A 16,746-nucleotide genomic window follows, 5' to 3' on the forward strand; every position below is an offset into this window, starting at 1 on the left:
GACTATAGAAGCTATTCACCTAGTACTGGTGGAACAGTATGGGAAAAAGAAGAAAGATTTACTCATGGTTTCATTGGCCTAGAAAAGGTTTACAACAAAGTGCGTATGGAGGCTCTATAGAGTTGCTTGATGTATAGAAATGTACATGTGGCATACACTAAGTGCATATGTATGATGGAGCCAAAACCCAAGTAAGAATAGTGAGAGAAGATGCAGTGCACTTTTCCATTTTGATAGAGTTGCACCAAAGAGATGTTTTGACACGACAAATTTAAAGTAAGGTGTTATGGTGTATGTTATTTGCATATGAAGTAGTTTTGATCGATGAGACTCGCGACAGAGCTAACGCTAAGCTAGAGGTTTGGAGATAGGCCCTAGAGTCTAAAGATTTTAGGTTGAGTGGGGCCAAAGCAGAAAACTTGGAGTGCAAGTTTAGTGATGGTACACAAGGATGACATGGAAGTGAGATTTGATACACAGGTGATCCAAAAAAGAGGTAGTTTCAAGCTAAATTGCTCGAACGCTTCGACTTGGGTGTTGCACCATGTCGACATGACATGGGCATGGTGGTGGTGTGGGATCCGTACCTGATCCGGTCAACCGATTTTGGGTACTTTGACCAAAATTAACTGAGAAAGTCAAGACGAATTTAAAGATTTCTATAATCAAAACAAAAGCTTAGGTAAAATTGAGAAAATGGAATACTTGTATATAGAAACTTCTATGTCACTTCTCTTCCTTTTATCTCTTCCTAGATTCTCCTCTTGATCAATATTCTCTTCTATGTCGCTTGTTTTCCGCATAATGTCTCATAATTTAGATTTTATAACTCTGTATTTAGCCAAATCCCCGCACCCGCAACCATGTCTAGATCTATATCCCTGAATCTTAAAATTTAGAACATAATGGATCCGACCTCTAGATGACCTATATTAGACACCTGCACCGGAGCTTTTATCTCCTTCCTAGATTCTCCTCTAGATCAATACTCTCTCCTCAAGTGTTCCGCATAATGTCTCATAATTTAGATTTTATAACTCTATTTTTAGCCGAATCTCCGCACCCGTATCCATGTCTAGATCCACATCCTCGAATCTTAAAATTTAGATCATAAAGAATCCGACCTCTGGATCGCCACACATATCAGACACCTACACCGGAGTTCAAGCAACTTAGGTTTCAAATATCTTGTTTCTATTATCCGAGGAAATGGGGAGATTGAAAAGGATGTCACTCACCATATTGGTATGCACTAAAATTAAGCATCGCAAACTTGTTGGCTATTTTTTGATAGTCCTGTCTAATTTCTAAATTTACTTTGACAAGTAAAGCTGGACAATCCCATATAAAATGAAGTCTCTATCTGTTATGAGATTAGCAGTGTCTTTGACTATATTAACAAACATATACATATACTTACACACACATAAATATATATATACATACATGCATACATGCATACATACATACATACATACATACATGTAGAAAACCATGCTTACCATGAACTGTTCCGAAACCTATACACAGTTCAGATTACCATTATTCGTAAAGCTCATTTACGTAGTTATTCAGCTTAAATTACCATACATACATACATACATGTAAAAAACCATGCTTACCATGAACTTTTCCAAAACCTATACACAATTCAGGTTATCATTATTCGTAAAGCTCATTTGGGTAATTATCATTATGCAGCCTCATTTGCATGTTAAAAGTCAGAGCACCACACACAAGGAACTCCAAGCTTACACTTAATATAAAATCATAAAACTCATCACGAGACGCAAGAGTAGCTTTCGATTCATCGGTGTTGACACCCTCTGAATATGGATCCCTAAGCAGGAGAAAGAAATGTTTTGCAGTGAGTTAGAGAAAAATGAACTATTAGCATGCCCAAATAAGTTTCTGGATGCACTTCAAGACAGAAATGCATCTCCTCTTAAATGGGTTAGTCCTTTCAAAGAAAGTATATACAAATTACTTCTCCGCAGAACAGCTTTTGGTTTCTTTAGTGAAATGAAATGACATGGGTGGTACAGTTATGCATGTCAAAAGAAATAAATGTCTTAGCCCAAAGACCGCATTCCAGGGCACTCTGGCAACTTATATAAGCATGTTGTAGAAGCATATAAAATTGCATCACAAATAAATAACGTTCTGCCAAACAAACTCAGAAAGACAGGACAAAGATCTACCAACTGGACGGTCTGCCTGTGAAACTCCGGTTCTTTTTACTCCTCTTGTTGATTCTATCCTGCTCGACATCCATGTCATCGCTCTGACTAACACTGCACTCTTCTGACTTCAATTTTTGCCCCTCCAAAATTTGCTTAGCCTTATCATTAATGAGATGGAATAAGAAAACTGAACACTGAAATCTTAACATTGAAACTCAGTTGACTGGAAAATCTAAGTCAAAATAATTAATAATGAAGATGAAGTTTGCTTCAAGTCTTTAGCTCAAATAAGAAAAAGAAAAATGGATTTAAGTTTTCTTCGGCCAAGGATCAACACTGTGATTAAAGATATACTCTAAAAATATTTAGGATTTGATTAGTAACGTGATTTCTCTTCCTAGCAATATCCACCATTTTTCAGATTTTAGTACAACTAAAGTTGATTTCAAGGAATAAACCATTTTAACCAGTTTTCATTACCCTTACTGAATGTGCCTAAGTATATGTGTAGAGCCACTATACTGATTGATTAGTCATTACAGTGGCTCTACACATATACTTGGTCTATGAAACAACCTCCACATACCTTTTGATCTGGTTCATTAACATCAGCAGCATTACTAGGAGCATGTCGCTTGACCATTCTGAGAGCTCTCTCTGTTTTATAAGATTCAACCTATAAAAAGAATACAAATCAACCTATCAGGAATCGATCTACCAATCAGAACCACTTGTACAAGCTGGCAAACTTATCCTATTCACAAAAGCATCTAACATGTAACCAAAAAGACATACTTCAGCCATTCATATAGGGAACAAGATTAAATAGCCTTCTTGTTCACCGAGATATCATCCAAAATTCCATTCATTTTCGCATCAAGTGTCTTTAGTATTTTTGCATCATAATATCCCACACCCACATCATGTCCACATGGGTACAACACCAAAGTGAAGTGTCCTGCAACTTGGGTACCAAAGACCCTTGAAATTTAGCCCGAGATACTAAATACTTACAACGGTTTTAATTTTGCTAGTTATATCTCCGGTTTTTACTGATGCTATCCGTAGACACTGCATGACAACACCTTGCATGACACCATGTCCTCCAGCTTTTTGAATTGCATAGACATCGCCATTTGCATTCAGTGTGACGGACATTCTTCCTCCCATAACAGCTTCTTCATGATGTGTTGGATCTATAACCTACCAATACGAATTAGATTAGAATTAAGTAACTATACCAGTATAAAACAATGAAAAGAGGAAATTTTAGCAGTTGCATACCATAAGCTCTTCTCCAATAAATGCAAAAGTTACTGCTATAGGTAGATGGTGTATAATCAAGGGAAGTGGCTCCCTCACCTGACAAAATTGAACAAGTACTCAATAAGTCCAACATTTAAGGTATTTTAACCAGCATCTCAACCATATCAAGTAAATGCAATAAAAACGAACAATTCCCATTACAACAAGCATATAATGGAATAATTTAGAGATCAGGGAAATACTCTGGAAGAAGCAACTTAAAAGGCAGGAGGCATAGGTGAAGCGTAAAGCAAAAGATAGAAAGCAATGAAAATAAAAAAGCAGAACCAAATTGCAGAATATATCAAAACTACGAAGTTCCTATGTTCATATATTTCTGAGTAAAGTGGATAATTTAATGAATGATCCCACAGTGGCCTGTAATTTGCCGACACACCAGAGTAAAACTTATGCCTTACACAGATGGTATAAGACTACTCTCTCTTGTGTTAATTAAGATATAAACAATAATAACAAAATGGAGTAACATATTCATGCATTAGTCCAGATAGACGCTGACTTGAAGATTGCTAACCCCAGGGCCTGCAGGCCGAAGTTGCTTGGACTATTCAATTCAGGTGTCGCAGCCATATCAACACGGCACAACACTGGGTATGGGAGTGGTATATGTACCAGATCCACTCAATTAACATCAAGTACTTGGACCACAGACTACGGAGAATTTTGAGTTAAGATTTGGCATTTTGATTTCTCAAGACAAAAGCTAGAGTAGATTTGAAGACATGGAAAAAGCTAGTGTATATTTTTAGATGGCTACCAACAACTTGAAAAGATTGAATTAGTGGGACTTCACAGGCTACAAGTAAGTCTTCCATATAATGTCTCATAATTTAGGCATATTTTTATAGCTCTATTTCTAGCAATTTGATTTATTTTAAGCAAAATCTCCACAACAGTATCCTTTTTTGATAACCAAATACAATGTTTAAGATTTGAACTTGGAACCTGAAGGTGAATTTTGAACACCCAACCACTGAGCCAACTTCTAGTCTTAAAGGAGGACCAGATAATGGATAGGGGAGATTGAAACATAGATCATGAAGGATCCCACCTCTAGATCCGGACCCATATAGGATACCCGCACCCAAGTCTAGGAACTTAGTGCAAGAAATAGAATGTAAAGAACATGTAAAACTCAAATATAAAGAGTAACCAATGACATATCATTTGTTCTCAAGTAGCTATGATTGTGACCACATCTACGGGTAACGAGTTGTGAACAGGCAAGCCATGTGCTCCTATTATGACAGTACTGTCAATTTTGCTGAATGATCTCTCAAAGTTGAGAGTTCTGTCATTAAATAGAAAGACTTCTCCTTGTACATCCCTAAAGATCTGTCATGAATCCCCTAATATTTGCCATGTATCCCCTAATATCTGTCATTCCTAACTATTACATCTCTAAGAATATCTCTTATATCTAAGTATTAAAAGCTATTTACACAAATATTTAATATATTACACATTTACAATCTGAAATCTATGTGCTTAAAAATCTGTACAGATATGATCTGTCTATCACTGAAATTTGTCCAGAAAATCTGTTGGATAGATATGATGTCTATTATCCTAACATCCCCCCTCAAATTGATGTCGGTGAATCAAGAAGCATCAATTTGCCCACTAGAAACTAATGGCGTTGCCGTGCCATGGATTTTGTAAACGCATCGGCGATTTGAAGATCACTGGATACATGTGGAAGAGTAATGACTCTCTTATCTACACATTCTCTGATATAATGACAGTCCACTTCAATGTGCTCGGTCCTTTCATGATAAACCGCATTGGTGGCAATCTGAATCTCACTTGTGTTGTCAGCGTGGAGAGGAGTGGTATTAGATTGAGGAAATCCAATTTCTGCAAGTAAATTACAAAGCCAAACAATCTCGGAGCAAGCAGTAGACATTGCTCAATATTCAAATTCGGTTGAAGATTTTGAAACACGGTCTTGCTTCTTGCTCTTCCAAGATATCAAAGAATCTCCGAGAAACATGCAAAGACTCGTGCGGAGCGACGAGTATCAGGACATCCAGCCCGATCAGAATCACTAATTGCATTAAGTTGAATTAGAGAACCACTAGGAAAGAATAATCCCCGAGTAGATGTTCCCAAGAGATATCGAATGATGCGACGGACAGCCACCAAATGTAGATGATGGGAAGCCTGCATAAATTGACTCACTTGTTGAACTACAAAAGAGATGTCAGGCCGAGTAATAGTAAGATAATTTAGGCTCCCAACTAATTGTTGATACAAAGTTGGATCAGGAAGATCTCCATCCTCACGATGATACTTTACATTCAATTCCAATGGAGTATTTACGGAGGAAGATTCTTGAAAACCAGCCAAAGTAACCAAATCTTGAGTATTTTTTTGTTGGTTCAAGAACACGCCTAAAGAATCATAATGGACTTCCAACCCTAAAAAGTATGTAAGAATACCAAGATCTTTCATATGAAAACAATCCTTTAGCTACTGTTGGTAGGGGTGGGCGTTCGGTATTCGGTTCAGTATTTTCAAAGTTCGGGTTCGGTAATTCGGTAATCGGTATTTGAATATAGATACCACATACCATACTTATAAATATCGGTTCGGTAGTTCGGTAATCGATAAATTAAACTTCGGTTCAGTACGGTATTTGGTAATACCATATTAAAGTTGGAGATGTGCAAATGTACGTTTAAACTTCAAAGAGTATCTTTAATAGAAACCCTATTTAGTATTCTTTTTGTTGCGTTTTACGAATATATTACCAAGGTCCAAGAGATTCTTTGAGATGACTAGTACTTTTGTCTATTGGAAATATATATATATATATACACACTCGAAATTCGGTAAATACCGAATACCAAATAGTATTAATATCTTGTACCAAACCCAATCCCGAATACCGAAATATTGAAATTTTATTCCCAAATACCATACCGAATTACCGAATACCAATTACCAAATTTTTCGGTTCGGTTCGGTAATTCGATTTTTGGTATTTTATGCCCAGCCCTAACTGTTGAAGGCTAGTGATTAGTGAAGAGTCACTTCCTGTGATAATAATATCATCTACATACACCAGAAGAAGAACACAACCTGCAGATGTTTGTCGAAGAAACAAAGATGAGTCATATTTGCTCTGCTCAAAAGAGAATTGAAGAAAAGTAGACCGAAACTTGTCAAACCAAGATCTGGGAGCTTGTTTTGATCCATATAAAGACTGCTTCAACTTGCATACATTGATGTAGGTGATGAGAACAAACGGGGTTTCATATAAATATCTTCTTTGAGATCACCCTGGAGAAAAGCATTTTTGACATCCATTTGATGAAGAGGCCAATTTTGTGACGCAGCAATGGCAATAATAGTGCTCACCGTAGTCATTTTTGCTACAGGTGCAAAAGTCTCCTCATAGTCCACACCATACTCCTGTTTATTTCCAAGAACCACTAGTCGAGCCTTGTACCGATCAAGAGTTCCATCAGAATGAAGTTTAATTGAATAAATCCATTTACATCCAATTGGACGAACATTTGAAGGGTAAGGAACAATGTCTCATGTATTATTTTCTTTAAGAGCCAAAAGTTCCTCTTTCACTGCTTTCTGCCAACATTCAAGCTTGGAGGCTTGTGAATAACTACTTGGAATAGAGATGGTGGACAAAGTAGAAGAAAAAACATACCGTTTAGGAGTATGAGACACTCTAGTATATCGTCGAGGAGGGTCAAGTGGAGCAAACCTTGAAAAAATCTCAGATTCGGGTTGTGGAGCAGTCTCAGGTGGTAGATCCATTTCGGAATGGGGTAAAGTTGGCCGACGTCATTCATACACAAATCCAGGTTTGAACCGCTTTATAGAAAATGGCAAATCCTCAAAAGTCGAAAGAAAAGAAACAGAAGATGACTCAACATGGGTAGGAAAGAAAGACTGATTTTCAAAGAACACAACATTTCTAGAAACACAATTTGTTAGAACTTGGATCATAACAAATAAAACCTTTCTGCGAAGTACTATAACCCATAAAAGCACATTTAGTAGACTGAACAAAAAGTTTATTACGTAGAGAAGGAGGTAGGTGCACAAAACAAATACAACCAAATGTATGAAAACTACGGTAGTTAGGATACTTGAGATAAAGACGATAATATGGAGACTCAAGATTTAACACTTTAGAAGGAAGTCTATTAATCAAATAAACAGTCGTAGACAAAGCTTCCACCCAGTATTTAGATGGTACAGATGACTCAATTAATAAAGTACGAGTGACATCTAAAAGATGACGGTTTTTATGCTCAGCAACCCCATTTTGTTGTGGTGTATATAGGCAAGAGCGTTGTGAGATGATCCCTTTCTCAAGTAAGAAATTATTGAATTCATGAGACATTCTCCACCAAAATCAATCTTAATATTGTGATACATGTAGAAAACTGATTCTCAATGTAAGCCAAAAATTTCTTGGACATTGAAAACACTTTAGATTTGGATCGAAGAAAAAACACCCATGTAAACCAACTATAATCATTTATGAATGTCACAAAGTACTTGAAATGAGCATGTGAAATAATTGGTGAAATGCCCCAAACATCACAATGAATTACATCAAAACACTTCATAGCACGACTACTAAAATTAGGAAAAGAAAGAGTTTTACTTTTACCTAATTTACAAGTAGAACAATCAAAGGAAGCAACTGAAAAGTGATTCTTATTGCCTAATAGACCAGAATTTGATAAATGAGACAACACAATAAAATTAGGATGTCCTAGACGCTTCTGTCAAACCTCAGTCTTACTAGTTATAGGAGTACAAGCAAAAGATAGAACACGAGGAATGGAAAAGTGTATAGGAAACAATCTTCCAACTTTAGGCCCCTTCGCGATTATCATCCCCGAACCTGATCCTGCACAAGGCAACCATTATGAGAGAATTTCACATCACAATTGACATCTACTAATTGACCAACAGAAATAAGACTAGTGGAGAGTTTTGGCGATACAAAAACATTCTTGAAAGTTTGAGTAATATCCCCAACTTTGGTAATGGGTAAATTACTACCATTGGCCACTTAAATTTGTGTGAGACCATGATACTTACGAACATTTTTTTAGCTCACCAGTTGATTTGGTCATATGATTGGAAGCGCCAGAATCAACAAGCCAAGAATTAGAAGTAATATTATTACCTTGTGGCCCCAAGGCTGAAAGGGCTGACACAATCATTGATTGTACCATTTTAGTAGTAAGAACTTGTCCAATTGCCGGAGTAGCAAATTGGTTGTTAGTTCCTGTTGAATATGAGTTGTCAGAAGTGGAACCGTTTATCTCCGTCTGGAAGGCATTGATCCTACGATTTTGAAGACGTGTGGGACAATCCTTGATTATATGCCCATGTTGTTTACAATAATTACAGAACTTCTTACCACAATTGCTCGCAATATGGCCATATTGCTTGCAACTGTAGCATTGAATTTTGCTCATATCCCTACCCTTTTCTTTTCCTTGAGCAGCAAATGCAATTTCCTACAATCTGAATGTTTTCTTGCTTGAAATCATTTTGTGTTAAAAAACGCTGCTCTTCACGAAGTAATTCCCTAAAACAGATATCTAAAGAGGGAGACGGGTCTCGATTCATTAAGTGAAAGCGAACACTCTCAAATTCAGATTGCAATTTCATCAAAAATTGATCTCTCTTGCTTTGCTCATAAACTGCTTGAATTACAGAGACAAATTCAGCAGGTAATTTAGCATAAATAATATCAATAAATTCAGCCCATAAGTTCTGAAATCCTGAAAAATAATCTTGAACAGAGAGACCTCCTTGAGAGTAATTAGCAATTTCATGCTCTAGCTGAAAGCGCTTTGCGCTATGGTCTTAGTTGTAAACTTTTTGTAAGTACTCCCACATGAACTTTGTTGTCTTGTATGGCCTGAGATTAAGAACAATAAGAGGGTCAATTGACCCTAAAATCCATGTCATCACCCGAGAATCTTTAATCTTCCATTGACCGAGCTTTGTAGGATCGGTAGGAGCAGGATCAATTCCATCTATATGTCCCCATAATTCTTTTTCGGTGACAAATAGTTGAAATTGAAATTCCCAAGACGACATTCTTTCCAGTGAACGAACACTAAATGATTCAAATTGATATGAAGTTATATTTATGAAAACTAGAAACACCAACTCAAAAAGAACCAAAGTGACCAAGATCAGAGTCCTAGGTGTTAATTGTAGATGAGCAATCAACAAAAATCGAAAAAAAATTTGAAAGGAACCACAGATGGACTCTGTGAAACAAGACAGACAAGAGAAGGCTCTAATACCATGTCAATTTTGCTGAATGATCTCTCAAGTTGAGAGTTTTGTCATTAAATACAAAACTTCTCCTTGCACATCCCTAAAGATTTGCCATGAATCCCCTAATATCTGTCATTCCTAATTATTACATCTCTAAGAATATCTCCTATATCTAAGTATTAAAAGCTATTTACAAATATTACACGTTTATAATCTGAAATCTATGTGCTGAAAATCTGGACAGCTATGATCTGTCTATCATTGAAATCTGTCCAGAAAATCTGCTGGACAGATATGATGTCTATTATCCTAACAAGTACGACCGATTGTTCTATTACAGGTATTAGATACACCCAATTCTCCTTCTTTTCTCCTTTTTTTTTCTAAGTTCCCAAGTTAGCAGGGTCTAAGATGAAGAGTCAAAGACAAACAAGAGCAAACACAATCGAGAATATAACAGCTATTCCCCAACAAGAGTAATGTCTCTCCAAAACAAATCTTTGAACTCTATATTTTTGTTGAAGATATAAGAACTTCCTCTGAAATATATAAAGTTACTGAGCAAATTCAGCAACAACAACAACAACAACAACAACAAACTCAGTGTATTCCCACAAAGTGGGATCTGGGGAGGGTAAAATGTACGCAGTCCATACCGCTACCTTCAAAAAAGTAGAGAGGTTGTTTCCGATAGACCCCCGGCTCCAGGTAGTGAGTAGTAACCAAAGCGTAGTGAAGCATGATGGATGGCATAACATAAAAAGGAATAAGACATACTAAAATAAAAATAAAATAAAGTATAAATCCGAGCAATACTAAATAAGATAAATAGGCGCAATAAATAAGAGATAAGCGATAGGGCATCCAGAATACGACACCCCTTAGTAGTAACAAACATTCACAAACCAGGGACACCTGGCCCTCCTAACTAGTGGCTCCTACCTACTTGCTACAACTAACGCACTCATCCTAGCCTTCTACCCTTATCTGCAACCGCCACGCCTTCCTATCTAGGGTCATGTCCTCAGTAAGCTGCAGCTGCTCTATATCATGTCTAATCACTTCCCTCCAGTACTTCTTCGGCCTACCTCTCCTCCTCCTGAAACCCGTCAACACTATCCACTCTCACCTGTGGACTGGGGCATCCGTACCCCTCCTCATCACATGCCCAAACCATCTCAACCTTCCTTCTCACATTTTATCCTCCACGGAAGCCACTCCCACCTTCTCTCGGGTTGTCTCATTCCTAACTCTATCCCCTCTAGTAAGACCACACATCCAACGCAACATTCTCATTTTTGCCACCTTCATTTTCTGAATGTGGGAGTTCTTGATTCGCCAACACTCTGCTCTATATAGCATAGCTGGACGGACTGCCACTTTGTAGAATTTGCCTTTAAGCTTAAGTGGGACCTTTTTATCGCACAACACTCCTGAGGCGAGCCTCCACTTCATCCAACCTGCTCCAATATGGTTAACGACATTCTCATCAATCTCGCCATTCCCCTGAATCGTAGACCCAAGATACTTAAAACTATCCCTCTTACAAACATCTTGGGAATCCAACCTCACAACCACATCTTCCTCCTGCGTCAAGTCACTAAACTTGCATTCCATATACTCCGTCTTGGACCTACTCAACCTGAACCCCTTAAATTCCAGAGTTTGCCTCCAAACCTCTAATTTTTAATTCACACCTCTCCGCGTCTCATCAATCAACACTACATCGTCCGCAAACAACATACACCACGGTATCTCCCCTTGGATACTTCACGTCAACACATCCATCACCAACGCAAACAGAAACGGACTAAGAGTCGAACCCTGATGCAACCCTGTCACGACGGAAAAATGTTCTAAGTCCCCTCCTGTCGTTCTCACCTGAGTCTTTCCTCCATCGTACATGTCCTTAATAGCTCTGATGTACGCTACCGGGACCCCTCTTGCCTCTAGGCATCTCCAAAGAACCTCCCTAGGGACTTTGTCATACGCCTTCTCCAAGTCGATGAACACCATGTGCAAATCCCTCTTCCTTTCCCTATACTGCTCCACCAATCTCCTCACCAGGTGGATTGCCTCCGTCGTCGAGCGACCAGGCATAAAACAAAACTGATTCTCCGAAATGGACACGATCTTCCTCAATCTCCACTCAACCACCCTTTCCCAAATCTTCATAGTAAGACTCAACAATTTGATACCCCTATAGTTGGTGCAACTCTGAATGTCACCCTTGTTTTTGTATAACGGAATCATTGTACTCCACCTCCAAGCCTCGGGCATTCTCGCCATCTTGAAAATGTTGTTAAACAAAATAGTTAACCACCTTAAACCTGCCCTACTTATAAACTTCCAAAAATCCACCGGAATCTCATCAGGCCCCGAATAGCTTCACTGACCTCCTCGACCGTAAAACATCTACAATAACTGAAATCACGTCTATCCTCTGAGTGCTCCAGCTCCCCTAACTCAATGTCTCTGTCCCCCTCCTCGTTCAAAAGCCTATGAAAATACTCCTACCATTTCTTCTTAATGTGGGCATCCTCTACCAATACTCTATCATCCTCCCCCTTAATGCATTTCACTTGATCGAGGTCCCGGCCCTTCCGCTCCCTAGCCTTAGCACTGAGCAAATTCAGCAGAGCTCAAAATAATTTCAACCTCATTCAAGTGAAGTTTCAAATTTCAAAACAAACTAACACGGAAAAAACAGAGACACCGCAAGAGTTTGTTTAGGGGGATAACTGAGACACCATGATTTAATGGATGATTCTGTCAAAACAAATATTACTCATAACGCAACCCCCTATTAGAACTCCATATAGGGTAGGGGTGTGCAAAAACCGAACCGATCGATAAACCGAACTGATAAAAATGCTATTGGGTTATTGGGTTAACGGTTTCTTATTGATTTTATAAAAAAAATTATTGGGTAAACGGTTCGGTTTCGGTTTTAGCTTATTGGGTTATCGATTAAACCGATAACCCAATAAGAATACACTAAGTTACTGTTTTCCCCTATTTATGTAATATATATATATATATATGTGTGTGTTATATACACTACTTATTCACAGTTCTGTGATTCACAAAGTATTAACCTATTCAGGGCAACAAAGACACAATATAAAGCACAAGCATTATCGTATTGGAAAGCTTGAAGCATTTAGTAGCTTCCAACAATTAGGATTCAATTTTTTTCCGAACTAATATTCAATTCAAGTCCGAACATTCTTGTAAACTAAAATGCATTGCGTAGGATTTTGACGGTAACTAAGATTTTATTTTTTTATGTTAGTTGTTACTATTTCTATTTTATGAATATTTTCTTATTGGTTAAACCGAAAATTGAACCGTTAATGATCAAAAACCGATAAACCAAAAACCGATAAGAAAATATCTTATTGGTTGGTCATTGGTTTTACATATTTAAAAACCGATAAACCAAACCGACCAATGCACACCCCAAAATTATAGGGGGAATAAAGAAAGAAAGGAAACCTCGGGTGGATGTAGTATCACTTCCTGCCCGTCATCGCCTCCTAGTGTACATTCAGGCCTCCGAAATGTCAAAAGCGCAGCTAAGGCAGCAATATTGGCAGCATCAACAAGATTACTGCACTTGTAGCAGAATCACACAATTAGTTCCATAACTTCAGATGGATACGTGGATGGGCACTTAACTGGACCCAAATGTACACCACCACAACTCACCCTCCATTATCCAAAATATGGAGATCAAGACGAATTGACCAGACCCACTTCCCAGACACAACACAGAGTGATTCAGTGTCGACAGCTCTGCTTTCCCTGCATTACCCTTTTAAGACATCAGAATAAAAGAAGAATTAACCAAAGACAACAATTTCTTTTCTTCAAATATGTATTTATCTCCAGCAAAACAAAACAAGTGATGCATAACTAAATACTACCTAGACGATTGCTTTTCTATCTGCGTTCTACACACAAATAAATAGTTATTAAAACGTTAACACCAATAAAAACATCCCCCCTAGAGTAGCTGTTAATACGAATAAGAGAAACTCAATGATACCTTCAAACGGGTCTACTGCAAAAGCTCAAAAAGCAAAAACCAGAATTACTACAATGGGAAAAAAATAAGCAGGAGATCAAAAATTATAAGCATTTCTCAACCACTACACAAAAGAAATACAATATATCCCCCACAAGATAGTAAAAATTCTTTCTTCTTCAATATATATCTTATAATATTTTGAAAAAAGACAATATATACAGCTTATAATAAATACATTTGTTGATGCATAACAATCGACATGTTTGTTGAAATGTTACCTTAACCCTCTGTCAATTATGCGACCCAACTCAACAGCAGACTCTGAAGGACGACCTGCCTCAAAGGAAGGATCTGCCATTGGGGAAAACTCAGTAAATACAGAAAGGGTTCCTTCGTTTGGTCGATCTCGATAAGGTTGCACTAGTTGCGACGTAACAAAGCTCATAACATGAGTTTGCCCCAGTTGAACTTCTGATGAACCATCTTCTCTGCAAATCAATAACTCTTAACAATCATAATGTAAAGTCTTATATGAATCACACAAGCATATGTCACATATCATAAGAAACAATATCAGATGTTCACCCAAGGGTGTGACCTAGTGGTCAATGAAGTGGATTAAGAACCATGAGGTCACAGGTTCAAGCCCCGGTGGAGACAAAAAAAACACTAGGTGATTCTTCCCATTTGTTCTAGCGTTGGTGGACAGAGTTACTTGGTACCTGTTGCTAGTGGGAGGTGTCAGGTATCCGTGGAATTAGCTAAGGTGCGCGTGGAATTAGCTAAGGTGCGCGAAAGTGAAAGCTGGCCTGGACACCACGGTCATCAAAAAAAAAAAGAAACAATAACAGATGTATGCAAACAACGTGTAAAATTTCTCATTATACCTGAATATGGCAACCTGTAGTGACATAAAAGTTAATTAATCTAGAAGAGTGACAATGGGAAATACAACAAACAAAATTTAAGGACAAGGAAAAGAATTTTACTCCATGTGCTCAATTATTCAGAACAAGTACTCCCTCTGTTTCAAAAAGAATGACCTAGTTTGACTTGGCATTGGGTTTAAGAAAATAAAGAAGACTTTTAAATCTTGTGGTGTTAAATTAAAGATATGTCAAATGTACCAAAATGCCCTTCAATCTTGTGGTCTTAAACATGCCATGTGGAAAATTAAAATTAAAAAATTGCTAAAAAGGGAAAGAGGTCATTCTTTTTAAAACAGGCTAAAAGGGAAAGTAGGTCATTCTTCTTGAAACGGAGGGAGTATAAGTTATGACGAGAAGAAGTTGCCAGGTTCAAAAAACAGTCCAATACAGGAGACCTACAACTATAATAGACATCCTACAATGGATTCGCTTTCACTGATGGTTTGTTTGGTATTGCGAAAAAGATGTTTTCTTATTTACCGATGTCTGGTTGGAAAATTTTGGAAAACATTTTCCCGAGGAAAACAGGTTCTTTAAAATGAGAAAAATGGCTTCCTTAATGGAACTAGGGAAAACAAGCTCCACAAGTAACATTCTATGCTTGATGTTTCCTCCCACCCACCGAACGTCACCAACCTCTACCCGTTGACCAATCCACCCCACCCATCCGAAAACCCCAAACCCCACCCCCTCCAACCTCTATAGCTTTTTTGCTAGATTACAAAAAAATGCTCTTGAGAAAACATATTTTTTGCTTACCAACAAAAAAAAGAAAAGAAAAAAATCAGCCTATTTTTCCATGAAAAATATTTTTCTTCGTACCAAACACACCCTAAAATCAAACTTGTATTCAAATGTGTTAATCGAAACAACCAAACAAATTGAAGACTAAATTCACTGTATATTTTCTATTTCTGTACTGTCCGGAATCTATCTCAAATTCAACTAGGCATTAATAGCAATGGTGTAAAAGCATCTAATTTCTTACTGATCCAGTTCAATATATAGAAATCAAAAATGAAGAAGAAGAACAACGTACCCAGTATATTCCCATAAAGTGGGGTCTGGGAGTGTAAGTGCGGGGTCTAGGGAGGATAAGTGTACACATCTCGTGAAATTAGTTGATGGTGTACACAAGCTGGCCTAGACGCCACAGCTATGAAGAAGAAAAAAGAGATTGAGTTAGAGTTGTTACCTAGCAAACTTGATAGTGAGAGTTCGATAGTCAAAGGGACGGCGACCGTCAACTCTGAGCTCAGATTCTAAAGCAGATTCAATAAATTTCTTCTCATTCACTGTCATTCGCCATGTATTTCCCAACCTTTGCTCCATATCCACAAATGAAAACAGAGGAATGAGTTTAGGTTTAGGGTTTTACTGCAGGGCTGGGGTTCATCGTTTGGGTGGGGGAGTGGGGGCGTTGGTGTTTACCTACAATATTTTATTACTCTCCCGACCAATTTACTTTTAACTCTTTCCGTTCTTCGCTTTTACTTTGTTATAATTTGCATATCTATTAATACTAGATATCCAAGGCCCGTATTTTTTTATCTCAATTTATGTGGTATAAAAAAAAAAATTTAAATAATTAATTATATTTTAATATATTTTTAGATATTTTAAGTTGTTATTGTAATTTATAATACTTTTTGACATTGTAATTTACTTTTTAAAGTTTTATAAATATTGAGATGTATGTTAAATTAGAGAACAAATCGGTTTACCTATTAGGAGAATATGAGTGATGCTGATCTAACTTGATTTGATTGCATGTCTGGATGGTAGATGCTTCATTTTTTAACCCTCAATTTCTTCACTGTTTTTGTCACCATAATAGAATTCAACATGTGTGTATATATATCTTCTTTGTTTTTATTCAAAATCATTCTTTAGGATCAAAATTTTTGCTCACACAAGAATTAGTTGGATCAAAATCAAAGTTTTCTGATCATTATTATATATCTTTTTTTACAGTTTACAGGTTGTAGCTGAA

At 37.4% G+C, this 16,746-nt stretch overlaps 1 protein-coding gene across 3 annotated transcripts in view; it reads right to left on the reverse strand.

Moving 5' to 3' along the window:
• The window catches only part of LOC107870599 (exosome complex component RRP45A), a 26,588-nt gene extending 10,354 nt beyond the window's left edge, over window positions 1–16,234 (reverse strand). For all 3 annotated transcript variants that reach the window (XR_007056035.1, XR_007056034.1, XM_047413250.1), the window contains exons 1-8: window positions 15,949–16,234; window positions 14,103–14,312; window positions 13,503–13,598; window positions 13,290–13,404; window positions 3,468–3,545; window positions 3,198–3,386; window positions 2,770–2,859; window positions 2,202–2,341 (exon numbers count right to left, since the gene is read on the reverse strand). Coding sequence is in view for 1 of the 3 variants with exons in the window: in XM_047413250.1 (XP_047269206.1) it covers window positions 2,202–2,341; window positions 2,770–2,859; window positions 3,198–3,386; window positions 3,468–3,545; window positions 13,290–13,404; window positions 13,503–13,598; window positions 14,103–14,312; window positions 15,949–16,085 (1,055 nt within the window). In the remaining 2 variants the exon portion in view is untranslated. The remainder of the gene's footprint in view (window positions 1–2,201; window positions 2,342–2,769; window positions 2,860–3,197; window positions 3,387–3,467; window positions 3,546–13,289; window positions 13,405–13,502; window positions 13,599–14,102; window positions 14,313–15,948) is intronic.
• Window positions 16,235–16,746: the final 512 nt, after the last annotated feature.

Source organism: Capsicum annuum, chromosome 5 (genome assembly GCF_002878395.1).
Source record: "Capsicum annuum cultivar UCD-10X-F1 chromosome 5, UCD10Xv1.1, whole genome shotgun sequence".
Lineage (NCBI taxonomy): Eukaryota > Viridiplantae > Streptophyta > Magnoliopsida > Solanales > Solanaceae > Capsicum > Capsicum annuum.